The 17494-nt window shown below is 44.4% G+C and overlaps 1 protein-coding gene and 2 pseudogenes across 1 annotated transcript in view; 1 reads left to right on the top strand and 2 right to left on the bottom strand.

Annotated features, from left to right (window-relative positions):
• ANXA3 (annexin A3) overlaps positions 1-14513 on the bottom strand; it is a 47430-nt gene extending 32917 nt beyond the window's left edge. Inside the window, exons 1-2 of the mRNA XM_025887354.2 lie at positions 14367-14513; positions 11689-11740 (exon numbers count right to left, since the gene is read on the bottom strand). Of these exons, the coding sequence (XP_025743139.1) occupies positions 11689-11703 (15 nt within the window). The 5' untranslated portion in view covers positions 11704-11740; positions 14367-14513. The remainder of the gene's footprint in view (positions 1-11688; positions 11741-14366) is intronic.
• On the top strand, positions 6504-8272 carry LOC112835831 (large ribosomal subunit protein eL28 pseudogene; annotated as a pseudogene).
• On the bottom strand, positions 9488-9561 carry LOC112836187 (U4 spliceosomal RNA; annotated as a pseudogene).
• Positions 14514-17494: the final 2981 nt, after the last annotated feature.

Below are 17494 nucleotides of genomic sequence, written 5' to 3'. Positions count from 1 at the left end.
GAAAAATGGAGTAGACTAAAAAAATAAATAAAAATAAAGAAATAAAGCAATCATAACTTGGAAGATGTGAGACTTCTCATTCCATTTTTCTAGTAATGTGGTTTTCCAAACCAAAGAAAGCTTATTGTAAAAGGCCCTGAGGTGGAATAGCGTCAGAGGAGGCAAGTGTTAGGGGTTGACTTGTGTCCCTCCAAAAAGATATGTGGCAGGCCAAGCCCACAATGCTGCACGCTGTGACCTTCTTTGGATATACGTTTATTGAAATGTACTTAGTTAAGCTGAGGTCATACTGGATGGAGTGGGCCCCGAATCCAACATGACAGGTGTCCTCAGGAGACAACCAGGTGAAGACAGAGACACACAGGAGGGGATGTGACCATGAAGGCAGAGATTGGGGCCGTGCAGCTGCGAGCCAGGGAACCCCAAAGATTGCCAGCAAACCACCAGAAGCTGGAAGAGGTGAGGAAGGACTCCCTTACAGGTTTCAGAGGAAGCATGGCTCTCCCACACCTGGCTTTCAGACCTCCAGCTTCCAGAACTGTCAGAGAATACATTTCTCTTGTTTTAAAACACCCAGTTTGTGGAACTCTGTTAAGGCAGCCCCAGCAAACAGCAGGTAAGGTGCTGGAGACAAGCACTGCTAACCACTCTGATCCTCCAGGGCAAACACGAGGGACCTCAGATTCTCCCATAGGCTGGCAGGGCCCACTGCAAACAGAAGGCGCCCCATCGCCACAGCCCGCAGGCTTCCCACCCAGGGGCAGCAAAGGAAAGCAGGGGTGGGGAAAGCAGAGAATGGTAGCCTCCGGTGCCTGATGGCAGTGAGGAAGTGAGTGACTTCATGGCTTCCTTTAAAGTGCTTCCGAGGGGCGCCTGGGTGGCTCAGTTGGTTAAGTGACTGCTTTTGGCTCAGGTCATGATCCCAGAGTCCAGGGAGCATGCTTCTCCCTCTGACCCTCTCTCCTCTCATGCTGTTTCTCTCTCGCTCGCTCTCTAATAAATAAATAAATAAATAAAATCTTTAAAAAAATAAATAAGTGCTTCTGAGGGGTCCAGAGGCAATGTATGTGTTTCTTCTTGTCTTGCTCAAATGAGAAAAGATACATACTTGCCTTCCGTTCTTTTTTAAATATAATGATTTCATCAGGGAGCCTCAGAGCAAGAGCACTGGGATGTGGTAACAGAGGGTATTGGGCCGGAGTAGGAGCTAAGTGTGATTCAGAAATTAGGGGAGGTAGGGACACACAAGCTATTTGCATTGGGTCTTCCATGAAACACAGATTATAATCAGAAGAAACCCTGGCCTCTCAGAAGCATGTGTCATGGTCAACCCAGCCAGACTTCTGCCTTCTTGTGGCTCCTGGGCCCCATCCCTGGGGTTTCTACTTGCCATCCCAGCTTGCATTTATTCTCCTTTAACAGCTCGTCCCCTTTGCCTGACTTCTACAGAATAGGTACTTCTAAAAATGGAAAATCTCTTTTCTTTCCCTCTAATCATGTAAACGACTCTCACTTTTGTCAATCCAGCCCAGACTTCTATTCTGAACACTGGTCTTGTATATTCAATGTCTACTTGATGTATCTGCTTTTACGTAGCACATTATCTATTATTTCCTCCCAAGCTGATTTCCTCCCCTATGTAACAATTCGATGATATTTACTTGTGCTTTACCCATATGTGCTCATTTAATCCTCAAAACCCACCCTACAAGGTCGGTACTATTCTGACCCCCAATTTAGGGGGAGAAGACACAGAGAGGTAAGAGGTTTGTCCAAGGTTCCATGGCTCATCTGTGGCACAGCCAGGAACCGAACCAGGCAACCCGACTGCTTTCTGAGCTCGTCCCCAATTTGACCTTCTTCCTCTAAATGGCACCGACCTCCACAAACTGGGAGTCTCATTTGATGCATCCCTCTTTCCCTGCACATTCAATCCATCAGCAATCTCCCCATCTTCTTTGCCCCTGCTGTTGTCCAAGTCACCATCACCATTCCCCTGGACACGGACATCTGCAGCAGTCTCCTTTCCTTCCATTGCCAGCCTCTAACCACCTCCCACGCAGCAGCCAAGGGGTCTACGGCATTGGTCCGCACAGCCCTGGCCCTGCATGGCTTGGCCCAGCCTCCCTCTTCGCCCTCACCCGAAGCTACTCTCCCCTTTGTCCAGCACACTTCAGTTCTCTGACAGCCCAGCTGATGTATGTTGAATTCTTCCTCATCTTAATGCCTTTGTTCATGCTGTTCCCTCTATCTGGAATGTTCTTCTACTTTCACTCCTCTGCTGAAAGGCCATCTTCTCTGACAGGCCAGCCCTGGCCACTGGACCCGAGCGGGTGCTCTCCTGTTGATCTTCGTCTCAGCAACCCTTCCCCCCCTTAGGGCCCTCAGCACTCGGTATTATCTCTCACTGTTTATATCTGTGTCTCCCCACCTCCTCTAACATAAAATTCCAGGGGGCAGAGATCTTTTGTTTTACTACAGTATATCCAGCTCCAGCCCAGTACTCAGCCTTCAGATAGGGCCTTAATAAACAACTGTGAATGAGTTTGCTGGAAGAAAATGGAGGGAAGATGGTATGGAATTTCTCCAAGGCCTACATAAGACAACTGGATGCTTGATGAAATTGATCCCTTCAAACATCAATGGTCCAGAAATCAAAGTGACCATTGTATCCTGGGAGATGCGGACGAGGTCAGAGGTATTTTGGTGGTCACTTTCAGCACGAGAGGCTACTCCCGGTCTTTCAAAGCTGGTTCCAGAAGTCAGGGTGGAAGACTGGTGAACCAGGGATGTTGCCAGTGATTCCGTTATGTCTTTCTTCCTGTTTCTCCAAGCACTCAGGGGTTCTCTGGCAGAGGCAGCAAACCTAACTATTTGGATTGGGTCTGAAACACCGGTCCCCCAGAAAGTCTTTATCATCAAGAACACAAACTTCTCAGAAGAATTTTCATTATTTGTTTGAAGCAGATTATAAACAATTTATATTTATCTTCTTTTGAGTTATTTAGCACCAGTATCTGAGGATTACATTTTTCCTCCACAATCCAAGTCAGCTAACAGTTCTTGACCAAACTCTCTTCTTGGCCAAGAGCCACAAAGAATTGAAAACTAGGGTGGCTATATTGGCCACATCCTCAGTTAGATGAAGTACATTTCTAACTTCATCTTCTAGGGGAGACAGCTCTGTCAAAGGGACCTGCTCTCTAACTGTGGAAGATAAAGGGAACCTGGCTCACTGAACTGGGGAATCTGGGAATCAACCACATCTTCTGAAATGGGTACTTGGCTAGAAAATGGAGCTGGTTTGGCAGGATGTTGGGACTACAGTGGTGACACGCACTCTCCTCCCACGTCACTTCTATGGGAATGGAAATCCACCCAGGAGGGACCGAGGCCAGGGATGTTTGCTGTTTGTGATATTACAGAAAGAACATTTCTTGTATCTGTGGCCATGGTCTTTAATGCCCACATGACATGATGGCAATATACATTATTTTATGAGTTTTGTGTAAGTGTGTGTTTGGGAAGTGACAATCCTAACAATAAGTTGCTAAGAATTCTTCCTAATGTTAAGTAAACCTACATAATGGGAACTCCTTGTAGAGTTTATACAAAGGCTACTGGGATTATTAAGTTTCTTTGTAGCCCTTGGAGGATCCCGAAAAAAGACATGTAATACCTCCCTGATTCTCCTTGTCTCCCTCCTATCACCCCATGGGAGTTTTCTTATTGCTCTTCAAATACACCTTGCCTCAGGCTACCCCTGCTGTTCCCTCTGCCTGGATGCTCTTCCCCAAGATATTCTCCCAGCTCACTCCCTCACTCCATGTTGACTTCTGCTCACATATCTGAGCAGAAAATAACACTCCCCATCACTGTCATTATCTAGCTCTGCTTTTCTCCAGAGTACTTTAAACTGACATTATATATTATACATTTGTTTCTTTATTTATTAGCCATCTTCCTTAATAAAATCAGAGGCACATAAGATCCATGTTTTTTAAATTTCTCTTTCTCTGTATTTCCAGAGCCCAAAACAGTGTCTGGCACATAGCAGATCTTAGCAAATATTTGTTGAATGACTAAGTGAATAAAAAATGCTTTCTTATTCTGAGTCTTGCTTTCTTTGGTAATTCTCAAATGCCACTACCAGACTTTTCAGAGCTCCATGACACACCTCAGAAATCTGAGTAATGCATTCTTCAAACCTTTTGTAAATGCTGTTCAGACGGGGCTGTCACTACCTCTATTTAAACATGTTTCCGAAACCTAGGTGAAGTATTTAATCAAACACAAATGGTTAAAAATAAAAGGAGCAAAGATCTGATCATAGAGGAAGGGACAGACTTGAGAATTTTCTGCCCTTTTGACTTATTCTCTTTTATTTTGTGTAAGACCCCTACATCTGTCTTAATCTTATTGCTCAGTACTCTGAAATACTTGCATTTTCCAGCTGCTCTGCATCCACCAAAACACAGGAATTCAAGAGAATCAAATTATATCTTCTCCCCTTCACATTCCTTGCTCTCAATCTAAAACTCTTCCTTTTCCTCTTTGCCTCTGATTTACCAGGCTTCTTCAGTAGCTACTCATTAGATTTGGCAAATTACACCTTTTAGTATGATTAAATGTGGAAGAGGGGCCCCATGCCTTCATGGGTGAGTTGGAGTCAGGGAGTGGCAAAGGACAGCTCTTTAATGCTTGGTCTATTCATTCCTGGGAAGCCTCTCTCTTCTCACTCAGATTAGACAGTTTCTTTCTAGACTCTGTCCTGAAACAAAGCTCTAATGTTTGGATTTGAAATCCAGGTCTTACCTGTTTTTCATTAACTTCCTGCAGAGGGCTATTTCTGCAGCTGCCAATATCTATCTAAATACGCTTCGGGAACATGGTTTAAAACACACACCAGACCGGAAGTTGCATCATGTTGAAGAGCACCTAATCAGGCACGATGCCCATTCTCTTCGGGATGTGAAAAGTCTAGCTCAGTGAAAACAATTATAGAACCAGGTCTTCCAGCCCTAAGATGCAGTAGACAAGGAGACCAGAGGAGAAATTTAACACGACCACATGCATGTAATACAAGTGTTCTTCCCACACATGTTTGCATAGTTAGGAAGAGCAAACACACCAGGAAAGAAATGTCTGACAGGACGTTCCACCAAAGCAAGACATATGAACTGGACAGGGCTCTCACCATCTTCTTGTACCCAGGACCAGTAGCATCATATGCCCAGGGCTGGTGTCATCCACGGAACAGAAGTGGAAAGGCATTATCTTCCCAAATGCTCTCTCCCATTAGCACATCGCATCTTTCCCGGGAGCCCTACTACTGATGTCACTACTGTGTGTTACACAGCAGAAATGGGACCATTATGTCCTCATGGGTCAAACTGCACCAGTCTTGTTCCCAGGAGAGAGAGGAAGGGTCAGGCGGGGAAGGAAAGTTATGCTCTCCTTTTCATCAAGAACACATTTTCAGGGATTAATTTTTCCTATTAGCCTGTTTCCACCCTAGATAAGCTTTCCCTAACCTTTCCACTTTCAAGAATCCCTTTAAGTATTTCTTCTCCACGGACCCCATGTTTTGAGTGATTCTATCTGCTAATTTGTATTTATTACAAAGCGTTACTCATTTTCCCCTGTGTTACTTATTATTTAAGATAGAAACCTCCATGCAGAGGTTCTGATCAGCACAAGGTAACCAGCGCCTGAGTGTTAATATCATTTCAGTAAAAAAATAAAGGAATATGATATTTCGGAAATTCTGTGCAGCCAGTGTGAGTTATGTATGTATGGTACGATAAAGAGTATCTCTGGTCTTTGTCCTGGGTTCCTGGCAGAGAGCGTCAAAACCATCAGAATTTCCTGATAGGAGTGTCTTTATTATGCTGCCGAGGTGACTTATGGTAGACCTCTGGATAGGTATAAGATGGGAACGATTGGCAGTTTGCGAGGGAAAGGAGACTCGAGATTAAGTTCAGTCCTGTGGCCAGTGACTTAATCAATCACGCCTATGTAATGAAATCCCAGTACGAACTCTGCCTAGAGGCTCGGAGGAGCTCCTTGGCCGGTGGACACACGATGTGCAGGGAGGGTGATCCGTCCTGACTCCACGGGGACAGGACCTTTCCAGACCTTGCTCTACGTATAGGTGGGCTTGACGACAAAACTGTAAGTGTCAATACAGCGCTTTCAGCGAATTGTGTGAGTTGTTCTAGATAATTACTGAACACAAGAGGGTCGTGGAAATCCCCAACTGTATGGGTTGGAAGAGCAGGTGGCTCTGAGACTTGCAACTGTATGGGTTGGAAGAGCAGGTGGCTCTGAGACTTGCAGCTGACGTTGGAAGTGAGGACTGAGCTCTTAAACGTGTAGAGTTTAACTCCAGGTAGTTCGTATCAGAATTGTACTGCTGTATACCCACTTGGAGTGGGAACAGAGTATTCTATGTCTTTAAACATATGGAAATATCCAAATCCACAGAACCTACAACACCAAGAATGAGCGGTAGGGTAAACTGTGGCCTCTGGTGAGTATGATGAGTTAGTGCAGGTTCATCAGTTGCAAGAAATGTACCACTCTGGTGGGGGATACTGATAATGGGGGACCCTATGCATGTGTCTAGACCCTATGCATGTGTCCATAGAAAATCTCTGTACCTTTGCTTCATTTTGCTATGAACCTAAAACTGCTCTAAAAAAATACTGCAGGGGCACCTGGGTGGCTCAGTCAGTTAAGCGTCTGCCTTCAGCTCAGGTCATGATCCCAGGGTCCTGGGATCGAGCCCCACATTGGGTTCCCTGCTCAGCGGGGAGCCTGCTTCTCCCTCTCACTCTGCCTGCCGCTCCCCCTGCTTGTGCTCTCTCTTCCTCAAATAAATAAATAAAATCTTAAAAATAAAAAAATACTGAAAGTAGGAGTGGTCAGAAAGAATCTATTTGGGGAAAACCCATCTGTGTTCACCTGGCTCAGAGACAATCATCCCGATGGGGAGGAGGATGCTATTGATTTGTAATAAAATCGGGCCCAGGAGACAGGCAGAAACTCCTTTACTAAAATAGCTGCAGGGATAATAATTAGCAAGGAATATGTTTTTTAAAAAATAACATATTGAAATGATAATGATTACAACTAACATTCACTGACTGCTCACTGCATGCCAGGCACTGTTAATGCATTTTATATGAACTGGGTTAACTCTCACAAGCACTAAATGATGCTGGTACTGTTGTTCCACCCATTTTACAGGGGAGGTAACAGGGATGGCAGGAGACGAAGTAACTTGCTCCAGGTCATATTCAAGAGCCTGCCTTTTAAACAATTAGAGAGTTATGGAAAGAAGACCTGGGATTGTGGCTGGATTGTCTTCCTTCTGCTCCCAGGAGAGCTCAGTACAGCAGGTACTTGCTGCTTTCATTGTTTAACTACCCTTTTGATGAACTCCTTCCAAAGTTGGGAGGCAACCTATTTATGTGGTTACACTTTTGGAAAATATCTTTTATCCCTTAGTTCCAGAGTGGCTCTCTGTTCCCCTTCCTCATGTATAAGGTCGAGTTTGGAGTGGGGAAGGGAAAATGTATGGCAAGTCAGGATGTTATAACAGTTCATAATGATTATGGTGATGACAAGTTTAGAAAAATTTTAGGAGGATAATAAAAATACTAATTAGAGGATTCAAACAAAAGGTCAAAGGAAGTTAGGAATTGACCAAGGAGCAAAGAGCCCAGAACATTTGCTTGAGAAAGCCAGCTCTGGGGAAGGCACATGTAGGAAAGATATTGTTATGGCATCTTAATAAAAAGTCACGTTCTGCTCTTCCCGCCTCCGGCTGCCGTAGCAAGAGGGGCCGCCGCCACGACTGCCCACCTGCACGGACGGTCGTCCGGAACGGCTCCAGCTTCGGGATCGAGAGGAACGGGCAGACATACAGCACCAAGCCCAGTAACCTGAAGGCTCGCAACTCCTTCCGCTACAACTGGCGGATTCAGCGTAAGACTGTGGCCGTGCAGCCCGCGGCCGATGGCAAAGGTGTAGTGGTGGTCAGGCAGCGGAGATCCGGCCACAGAAAGGTTGCCACCTCCTACGTGCGGACCACCATTCTTGTTAGAATGCCCAGGCCACCCTCAGCAGCATCAGGGGCACGATCCTCGAGAATAAGTACGGCCCAGATCTCCACGTGACTGCCATTCACAGAGCCCGAGCCATCCTGCTCAGCCAGGAGCCTGCGATGGAGAAGAGGCCATGGGCCCGCCCCACCAAGAGCTCCTGAGCACCTGCCCGCCACTTCCAAAGCAATAAAGATATCAACCATACACACATATCATGTTCCTAAGACATTCTAATTTGTAGTTTGCCCGAGTGCTTGCTATGGACCTAAAGGCAACCTAAAGGGACCCTGGGGTCCAAAAAGTGCAAACTGATAAGACATCAGGCCTTTTCATCAGGGGTTAGGTAGGAGAACACAACCCTGAACAGAGATATGCAACATTTCCAAAAAAAGGAAATAGTAATTCAACATAGATTGTTGACTCATCTGAAACAATGGGAGGGTTGCAACGCATCTAGAATACAAAGACCTAGGAAACCAGCTATTGTTTTATCTGCAATGGAAATATACTAAAATAGCAACCAAAGTCTTCTCTCTTGATCATATCACTCCAATAAACTCATCATCCTCTAGTAACCACAAACTGATCTACAGTTTTGGAGAAAAGCATGGACTTGATTGCTTATTGGTGTTTACGTGTGTATGTGCTTTTGTGTGTAAGAGGGAAAAAGAAAAAGATAAAACTTAGTGATAAGAATATTTACAGAAATCTCAGGGTTTTTTTATTGTGGTAAAAAAAGCATAACATAAAGTTTACCACATTAACCATTTTTAAGTGTACAACAGTTCAATAGTGGTGAAAATATTCACAGTATTGTGAAACAGATCTCCAGGACTTTTTCATTGTGCAGAACTGAAATTCTATACCCATGAAGCAACAAATCCCCTTCAGCCCCTAACCACAACTCTGTTTTCAGTCTCTATGAATTTGATGCCTCATATAAACGGAATCATAGTATTTTGTCTTTTACTACTGGTTTATTTCACTTAGCATAATGTTCTCAAGGTTCATTCATGTTGTAGCATGTTATCAGAATTCTCTTCCCTTTTAAGGTTGAATAATACTCCATTGTATATCTATACAGGAGCCCTCACCCACATCCACCGGGGATGCATTCCAAGACCCCCACTGAAACTGCAGAAAGTACTGAGTCCTATATATACTATGTTTTTTTTTTTTTCCTAAACATGCACAGCTACCATAAAGTTTAATTCACTAGGCACAGTAAGAGACTAACAACTTTGAAGGTGTCCGCTGACCAACTTACTGGAGAGCCTGACCTATGTCGATTTACTAATGGACTAGGACGAGAGGAGACTTTTTTTTTTAACACCAGCATTTTGGAGAGATGCTTTTTTTTTTCCCCCATCTGACTCTACTAAGTATCCATTAGCAATAATCACGCCTCGGATAAACCTCATTGGCTACGATACTGCCACTGCGCAAAGCTCTACTAAGTATCCATAATAGCAGGGGGAATTTTAGACCTGGAAAGAGGACAGCTTGGCCTCCTGGCCAGTGGTAACGGAATAACCTGGGGCCAAGAAAACCTCACAGCAGCACACCTCCCACAAACACCACCCATACCTAGGGCTGGTATATCTCCACACAAGTTATTCTTTAAACCTTTCTGTCCCTCACTTAAGAAATATAATGTATGTTCATCATTAACAAAAAAATTAGGGCATGGAAGGTAATGCACTGAAAAATAAATGTGCCCTTGCTCACAGTTCTGCCTTTCTAGAAAGCTTTCATGTAATATAGTCTTTATGTATATACATAAATACATAAATATATATACATGTATATACATAAAGACCATATACATGTATATGTATATACATATACATAAAAACTGTATTACGTGTGTGTGTGTGTGTGTGTGTGTGTGCGTATTTTTTTTTTAACTTTCTTTTAAACAGAATCATCAGAGCCTGGGTGGCTCAGTTGGTTGAGCATCTGACTTCGGCTCAGGTCATGATCTCAGGGTCCTGGGATCGAGCCCTGTGTCAGGCTTCCTGCTCAGCAAGGAGTCTGTTTCTCCCTCTGCCTCTGCCCCTCCCCTCGTTCATGCTCTCTCTCTCTCCAGAATAAATAAAAATCTTTAAAAAATTAAAAAAATAAACAGAATCATTCTGTACATACTATTCTGTAACTTGATTTTTTTCATTGATTAACATATCTTTGGACATTTTCTTACGTCAATATATAGGGAACTGACCCCCTTGTTCCCCATTCTTTTTTAACGACCACATAAAAATGGCTGTAAGCTAAGGGCGCCTGGGTAGCACAGTCAGTTGAGCACCCGATTCTTGGTTTGGCTCAGGTTGTGATCTCAGGGTCGTGAGACCCAGCCCGGCGTTGGGCTCCATGCTCAGCACAGAGTCTACTTGGGACTTTCCCTCTCCCTCTGTCCTCCTCCTCAAATAAATAAATAACTATTTAAAAAATGGCTGTAGGTTGCAAATGAGTAATTTAATAATTTCATGCCCATTTATGCTGGCCACTTATGCTGTCTACATATTTTCATTAATACAAATGAATGTCTTTAGGCCTATATTTTTTCAGCCTTATGCAAGTGTATCAATAAGGTAAACACGCAGAAATGGAATAACTGGCTGAAGGGGGTGTACATGTAAACATTGATGGATATCACCAAAATGCCATCCAAAAGTGTGCCAGGTTTCGTCTCCCATGATCAGAGTATGAGAGTGCTTGTCTTGCCTACAGACTCTGCAATACTGGTCTCATTATGTGTTTTTTCCACCACCACCAATTCTCCGGTAGAAATGGTTTCTCATTGTGTTATTCACGTTTCTTTATTTCCTAGTGAGTGATCGCATCTTTTCATGTGTTTGTGGGACATTTGTAATTCTTTTCATGTCCTATTCATGTCTCTGACAAATTTCCATCAAGTTCTTTTTATTGATTTATTCAAGTAATTTTTATGTTACGAAAATAAGTTTTTTGTCTGATGTGCTCCAAATATTTTTCCCCTGTGGGTTGTCTTCTGACTCTACTCATAGTGTTTTTTTTTTTTGTGGTCATAAATCATAAGTTTATATGCAGTTAAGTAGATCAATATTTTTCTTTTAGGCTTTTGGTTTGTGTCATAGTTGTAACTGCTGTCCCTACTCCGTGATTATTTTTAACATTCACCCATATTTTGTCTCTTTCATTTCAGATTTTATCCACCCGAAATGCATTTTAATGTAAGAAGGGGGAAGGAATATAGATTTACTTTTTTTCCAAATGGCTAGAAATTTTCCTAACATTATTTGTTGAATAAGCCATCTTTTCTTGTTATGAAATGTTATCCTTATCACATAATAAACTCCCAAATCACCTACTAAATTTACTCTGTTATTCACCTCTACTTTGGTGTCATCACAAATTATTTTAACTATGTACCTCTATGATACATGTTTATGTTTTATTATTTTTAGATATCCCCTTGCTTTTTTGGCATGTTATATTTTCAAATGAACCTTTTATCAGCTTCTTAATATTTTGACTTTTTGTAGTTTGATTTGACTAAGATAAGTTACTGTATTGTGAAAGCTTGAGTTTTACTTACCCAGATAGAAGCCATGATATTCCACCTTTGCTTGAGTTGAGATCAGACGAACCTACTAAAAGAAAAAAATTACTAAACAGAATAAATCTGGGATATTCAGAATACAATAATCTCAGAATAACCCTAATCTTTAATCCAGAAAATAGAAGTCAACATTCAAAGAGACCACCTCAGCAAGATGATGTGTCTCTAGCATCAAGTACCCTATTTGCTAAACAAATATTTACTGAGCACCCACTGTGTACAAGGGACTGTGCTGGACCTGGGAAGGGGTCAAAAGAAGAGAGAAAAAAAAATCTCTGTACTTAAGGGGTTTACAAATATGTTTCCTGGAAAGCAAATTCTTGACTCGTTTAAAATTCCGATAGAACTATGTTGATTACCGCATTCTTTTAATCAGGATAGATACCATCCTAGGGAAACAGAAACAGAAATTGTCTGCCCGGACCCCATCCCCAAACAAATTTTAGCTGGCTTCAGTTGGATTCTTTGTGTTTGATTGTGCTATCTCCATTTACATTTTACAAGGCTCCGAGCCTACAGCCTGTTATAAACACACATGCCTGCTCTTTGAGGAGGCAGTCCAGTTCCTGGTAGGGCCCAGAGGTAAAAAGGGCAATTCTTTGGTGGAGCCCTATTGGGAACCCAGGCACTTTTCCTATGTAGACATTATTCAAACGTGCTGGCATATCTCCAGGGTTGATTTAGAAATGCAAGTCGCTCCCACCAATCCTGGGAACAAAATATTCTAAAAATTCAATGATAGCCCCAGAACAAAGATCAGTAGGAAATTACACTAGTAGTCCCTTGAAATATTTAGCCTGATTTTCTCAGGCCCTCTGTAGCCTAGGGCAGTGGGCTTTCTAGCTACGTCTACTACTACATCCTTCTGGAGAGACAGTGTCACTAGTTCTCACTTTGCCTCTGAAAGCTCAATCTCCTTGAGCTTCCGTTTCCTCCTCTGCAGAAAGGGAAGAGGAGGGCGGCTGGAATCATGTGTAAGATAATATCAGCTAGGATTCTGAGTTCTTACCATGTGCCAGGTCATATAAAAAGCACTAGAAGGTTAATTTCACAAGGCTTTTTGTCATATTAGTTCACTGGGGCATAGAAGGCACTAAAAAAAATAATGAATGAAAGAATGATTTAATATAAGCCTCACAACAATCTAGGGAGCGAGGTGTCATTAAGAACATCTCCACTTTACATATAAAGAAGCTGGGGCACAGAGAAGGTACAATAATGTTCTAGCTGCACAGCAAGTAAGTGTCCCCCTGCAGAATCTGGACAGTCACACTCCAAAGGTATGAAGTTAACTCCCATGCTCGGCCTTACCCAAGTGCTTGCCCCATACATTGTCACAGCTGAGGCGCAATATGTGCTGATCCGGTATAATTTGTAAATTATTAACAATTATTACTGATTTAAATTTTAAGAAGATATCACTCCACAGTGGGGGAGAGTGGCCATCTCACCTCCCCAGCCCTAAATGTTTTGGGGACAGAAACTGAGCAGGGAGTCACAACTGTCTTTTCGGTCCCTGGCGAATTAGGAGGGGCTGGCTTTACAACAGAACTTTAAACATCCTCTTCAGAAAGGGATTCGAGCATCAACATCATTTTCTTTACTTCATCCTCCCTCCCTATTTTCTCAACAGATGGCTCTCTACAAGACCACTACAGCTCTGAGAACAAGATTCTGGGTGTCTTTACAGCTTTAAACTCCCTTTCCTGTCAGTCTGACGCTTTCTGCCTTCATGAAGCCAGTGGGGATATCTTTGGAGAAAAACGTTTTAATGAGTTACATTTTTTATGATGTTGATAAAACAAGTTGTAAATATAGCTCTCCGCAAGCCCAGAGTCTTGCTGTCTGTGCAGAACACAAATCCTGGGGCAGAATTTCTGTCCAGCAGTGTAACTCCTTATCAGCAGCCAGAGGGGCCTTCAGCGGACCCGGGCATCTGGAACCCTGCACAAACCACAGTTTTCTATATATGGTCATTTGCAATCAAGGACTCAGATTCCCCACCTGCCGACTCAAATGCCAGTGGGATGAATCATGAGTAGTGGCTGCGACTCTGTTGCAATCAAAGAAAAGGTGAGTCTTTTCTAAGGAAAAGCCAACTTCTCAGATTCCCAACGCTCAATATCTAAATACACTTTTCTCCTACCACCAAAAAAAATAAAATAAATAAATAAATTAAATTAAATTAAACGAAATAAAATAAACGGTCTCCCTTAAGAGGAGCAAATGCTCACACGGATGGGTGGGGTGCCAAGTCCTCCGAAGGAGCTCGAGCCAGCCCCTCCTAATTCGCCAGGGATCGAAAAGACAGTTGTGACTCCCTGCTCAGCTTCTGTGCCCACAACGTTTAGGGCTGGGGAGGTGAGACGGCCAGCTGGCTCCCTAAAAGTTAAGGGTCTCGGGCTAGACAGCGGGGTGTCAGTCTGCGCCCCGCCCTCACCATAGCTGGGTGACCCTCCCAGGGCGCACCACGTTTGCTCCTCTGGGCCTCAGTTTTCCTCCATTCTGAAATGGGGGACGTGGACTCTCTGCCGCCGAACCCCCGCGGCCCGCTGGTCTGCGGCGTGGGCCGCGCTCCAGGGGAAGTGGGCTGGGTGCGCACCGCTCCCAGCTGCCCGGCAGCCGCGGGCGACTCGCGGCGAGGCCGATCTTACCTGCAGCGCGGCCGAGGGACCTGACGTGCGGGAGAACGGCGAGAGAGGGAGTGCACCCCGGCCGCCGCCGCTCCGCGCCCGCTGGGCCAGCGCCGGCGACCGCACCCCTTCCTCCCGCCCCTCCCCGGGCCTCCCGGCTCCACCTGACCGGCGCCCGGGGCCCTGGGAAAAGCAAGCCGCGCCCCTCGACCGCCGCGGCTCCACGGCCGCACCCTAGCGCCGCAGCCCTCCGCTTTCCGGGGGGTGCAAAAGTAAATGCTTTGTGCCAGGCACAGTTCTAAGGTCCTTACGAGGAGGCCCTCATTTAAATCTTGCAACAGCCCTACACAGTAGATACAGGTTTCTCGGGTATCCGAGAGTAGAGTTCCTGGGAAGCCTTTCCTAAGCTAAAATGGCGTGAAGTGAGGAAACGATCACCGTTTATTTATATGGAAAAAACTTTTGGGCATTCCCAGACCACACCCCCCCACACCCCCAGATAACCTCTCTTAGGCTTTTCTGATACTTTAGACACATCTTGCCAGCAGATGGAAAAATACATCAAAATACAGCACAGGTGCTCATAGATCCAGTCCTCAGCTATGGTGACTTGATGCTGAGATGCTCAGTGTCATCCTGGGGGAAGGAGGGCGCCTGGGCGGCTCAGTTGGTTCAGCGTCTGCCTTTGGCTCAGGTCATGATCCCCGGGTCCTGGAATCTAGTCCTGCACACATCAGGCTCCGTGCTCTGCGGGGAGTCTGCTACTCTCTGCCCCTCCCCCGAGCTTGTGCGCGTGCAATTTATTTATTTTAATAAATAGATAAAATCTTTAAAAAAAAATCCTGGGGGAAGGAGATTGGGGGGCACTCTGGCTAGAGGTGTCTGCTCCCTTTATAATGAATGCCTGCTGCTAAACAAACGCTCAAGACTTTTCGATTTCGCCTTTTTTCCTTTCTTCTTTCAGTTAGAGAAAGCAGGGACTAATAATGTAGGTATTTAGTGACAGCGAAGAAGCCTAACAGGCACTTTGGAAAGTCGGGGGATACCTGTACTGTGATTACCCACATTTTATAAATGAGGAAACCTAGACAGAGAGATTAAGTAACTTCAGCAAAGTCACACAAGGAGGAAATGGCAGAACTAGATTTTTGAACCCAGGTAGTTTTGTTGTTCCTCTGCCAGGCTTATTGGCTCTCTAGTAAGAGGATAGGAACCACAGACTTGGGGAGATAATAAGGTGGAAGGGCATCCTGGGCATCTGGAACAATAAAACAAATGAAGGAGGCTAAAAACCAAAGCCCTGGTTGTATTGAGGGAATTGTGAGCAGTTGTGTGTTGAAAGATGTAGTAGAGAACGATAGAAGCTACCATTTATTGGGTATCAGGCATTGGACTCAGTACCTGATTGCATTCACTCTTTTATCTTCAAGGCAACCTTAGGAGGTATTATTCTTCTCAGAATTTGCAGCAGAGGAAACAAGCTTAGAAAGGTCAAGTGATTTATCCAAAGCCACTTGAGTAAAAAGTGTCATAGCTGGGACTCAGCACTGGCCTCAGCCCTTAGGTACCTTTCCTCTGGGCAGGGCTGGATCTTGAATGACACATTGCGAGTATTGGGGCATAATTTAGCAATAGTAGGGAAGTACTGAAAGTGTTTGAGGGAGACTGGCAGACAGATCTAATTCATCCTCTAAAAAGATAGTTATGCAGGTTCCATAAACAAGGAATCAAAAGAGAGAAGAGAAAATTAAAATCCTATAGGGAGACTCTAGAGCCTCTGCTACTTGGACTTTAAAACTGACAGTTAATTAGAGGTGGAATTAGGGCAATTGTGGCAGTTTGGGCTGTTACAAGTGGGGTTTCACCATCTTTGTCTTGCCTTCCACTTAGTGAAATGCAGTTGAAAGTGCAGGACTCCACAACAAAGGCCTGAGGTCAAGAGCAAAGGATGAAGGTCAGGATGGAACGGGCACTCTTTCCCAGAGAGAAGCAGGTGCTGCTCTAGGGCAGAGCCAATTCCAGGACTGGTTCAAGAGGCTGAGTTAGACAACAACCGAGAAGGCCGGGAACAACCTGACACAGGAACAATCAAGAAGAACTGTATCTTAGTCCGTTCAGGCTACCATAACAGGCTCCCATAGACTGGGTGCTCATAAACAACAAAACACTTATTTCTCACAGTCCCGGAGGCTGGGAAGTCCAAGATCAAGGCTCCAGCAGGGTTCAAGTCTGGTGAGGGCCCCCTTCCTGGTTCGAAGACGGTTGTCTTCTTGCTGTGCCTCGCATGGCCTCACGGGCACGTGAGCTCTCTGATAAAAGAGGCCCCAGAGAGCTCCCTGGGGCCTCTTTGATAAGGGCACAAATCCCATTCATGACAGCTCTGCCCTCCTGACCTAATCACCCCAAAGAAAAGCCCCCACCTCCGAATACCATTGCTTTGGGGGGTAGGATTTCGATGTATTAGTTTTGGGGGGACACAAAATTCGGACCATAGCAAGCAGCGTACAACAACTCCCACAGTTTCCTCTTAAAAAGTTACTACATAAAATTTTTAATTGTGAAATATTTTGAAGATACCAACAAGAATAAATGATATTATAATAATACTGACTACCAGTGTACCCATCACCCAGCTTTATCAAAACTTAAACATTATTCATTTAGAATGTTTTCAAAGATATTTTAAAAGATAAATGGAGGGGCGCCTGGGTGGCTCAGTCGTTAAAGCATCTGCCTTCGGCTCAGGTCATGGTCCCAGGGTCCTGGGATCGAGCCCCGCATCGGACTCCCTGCTCAGCAGGAGGCTTGCTTCTCCCTCTCCCACTCCCCCTGCTTGTGTTCCCTCTCTAGCTGTCTCTCTGTCTCTGTCAAATAAATAAATAAAATCTTTAAAAAAATAAAAATAAAAGATAAATGGATACATTGATGTTCCTTTTGTGCTCTTTTGGGTCCATTTGCCTCCCTCTTTCTCCAGAGATAACCCAACAATAAATTCAGTGTTCTTATCTTTGTGCATGTTGTTATACTTGTTTCTTTTTTAAAAATTTCTATTTATTTATTTGACGGAGAAAGAGAGAGAGCACAAGCAGGGGGAGGGGCAGAGGGAGAGGGGGAAGCAGGTTTCCCGCTGAGCAGGGAGCCCAGTGCAG

The sequence above is a fragment of the Callorhinus ursinus genome, unplaced genomic scaffold, assembly GCF_003265705.2.
Source record: "Callorhinus ursinus isolate GAN/ISIS: 27379988/994484 unplaced genomic scaffold, GSC_fseal_2.0 scaffold4, whole genome shotgun sequence".
NCBI lineage: Eukaryota > Metazoa > Chordata > Mammalia > Carnivora > Otariidae > Callorhinus > Callorhinus ursinus.
The sequence above is the reverse complement of the archived record's forward strand: the minus strand, read 5'-3'. Positions and strand labels throughout refer to the sequence as shown.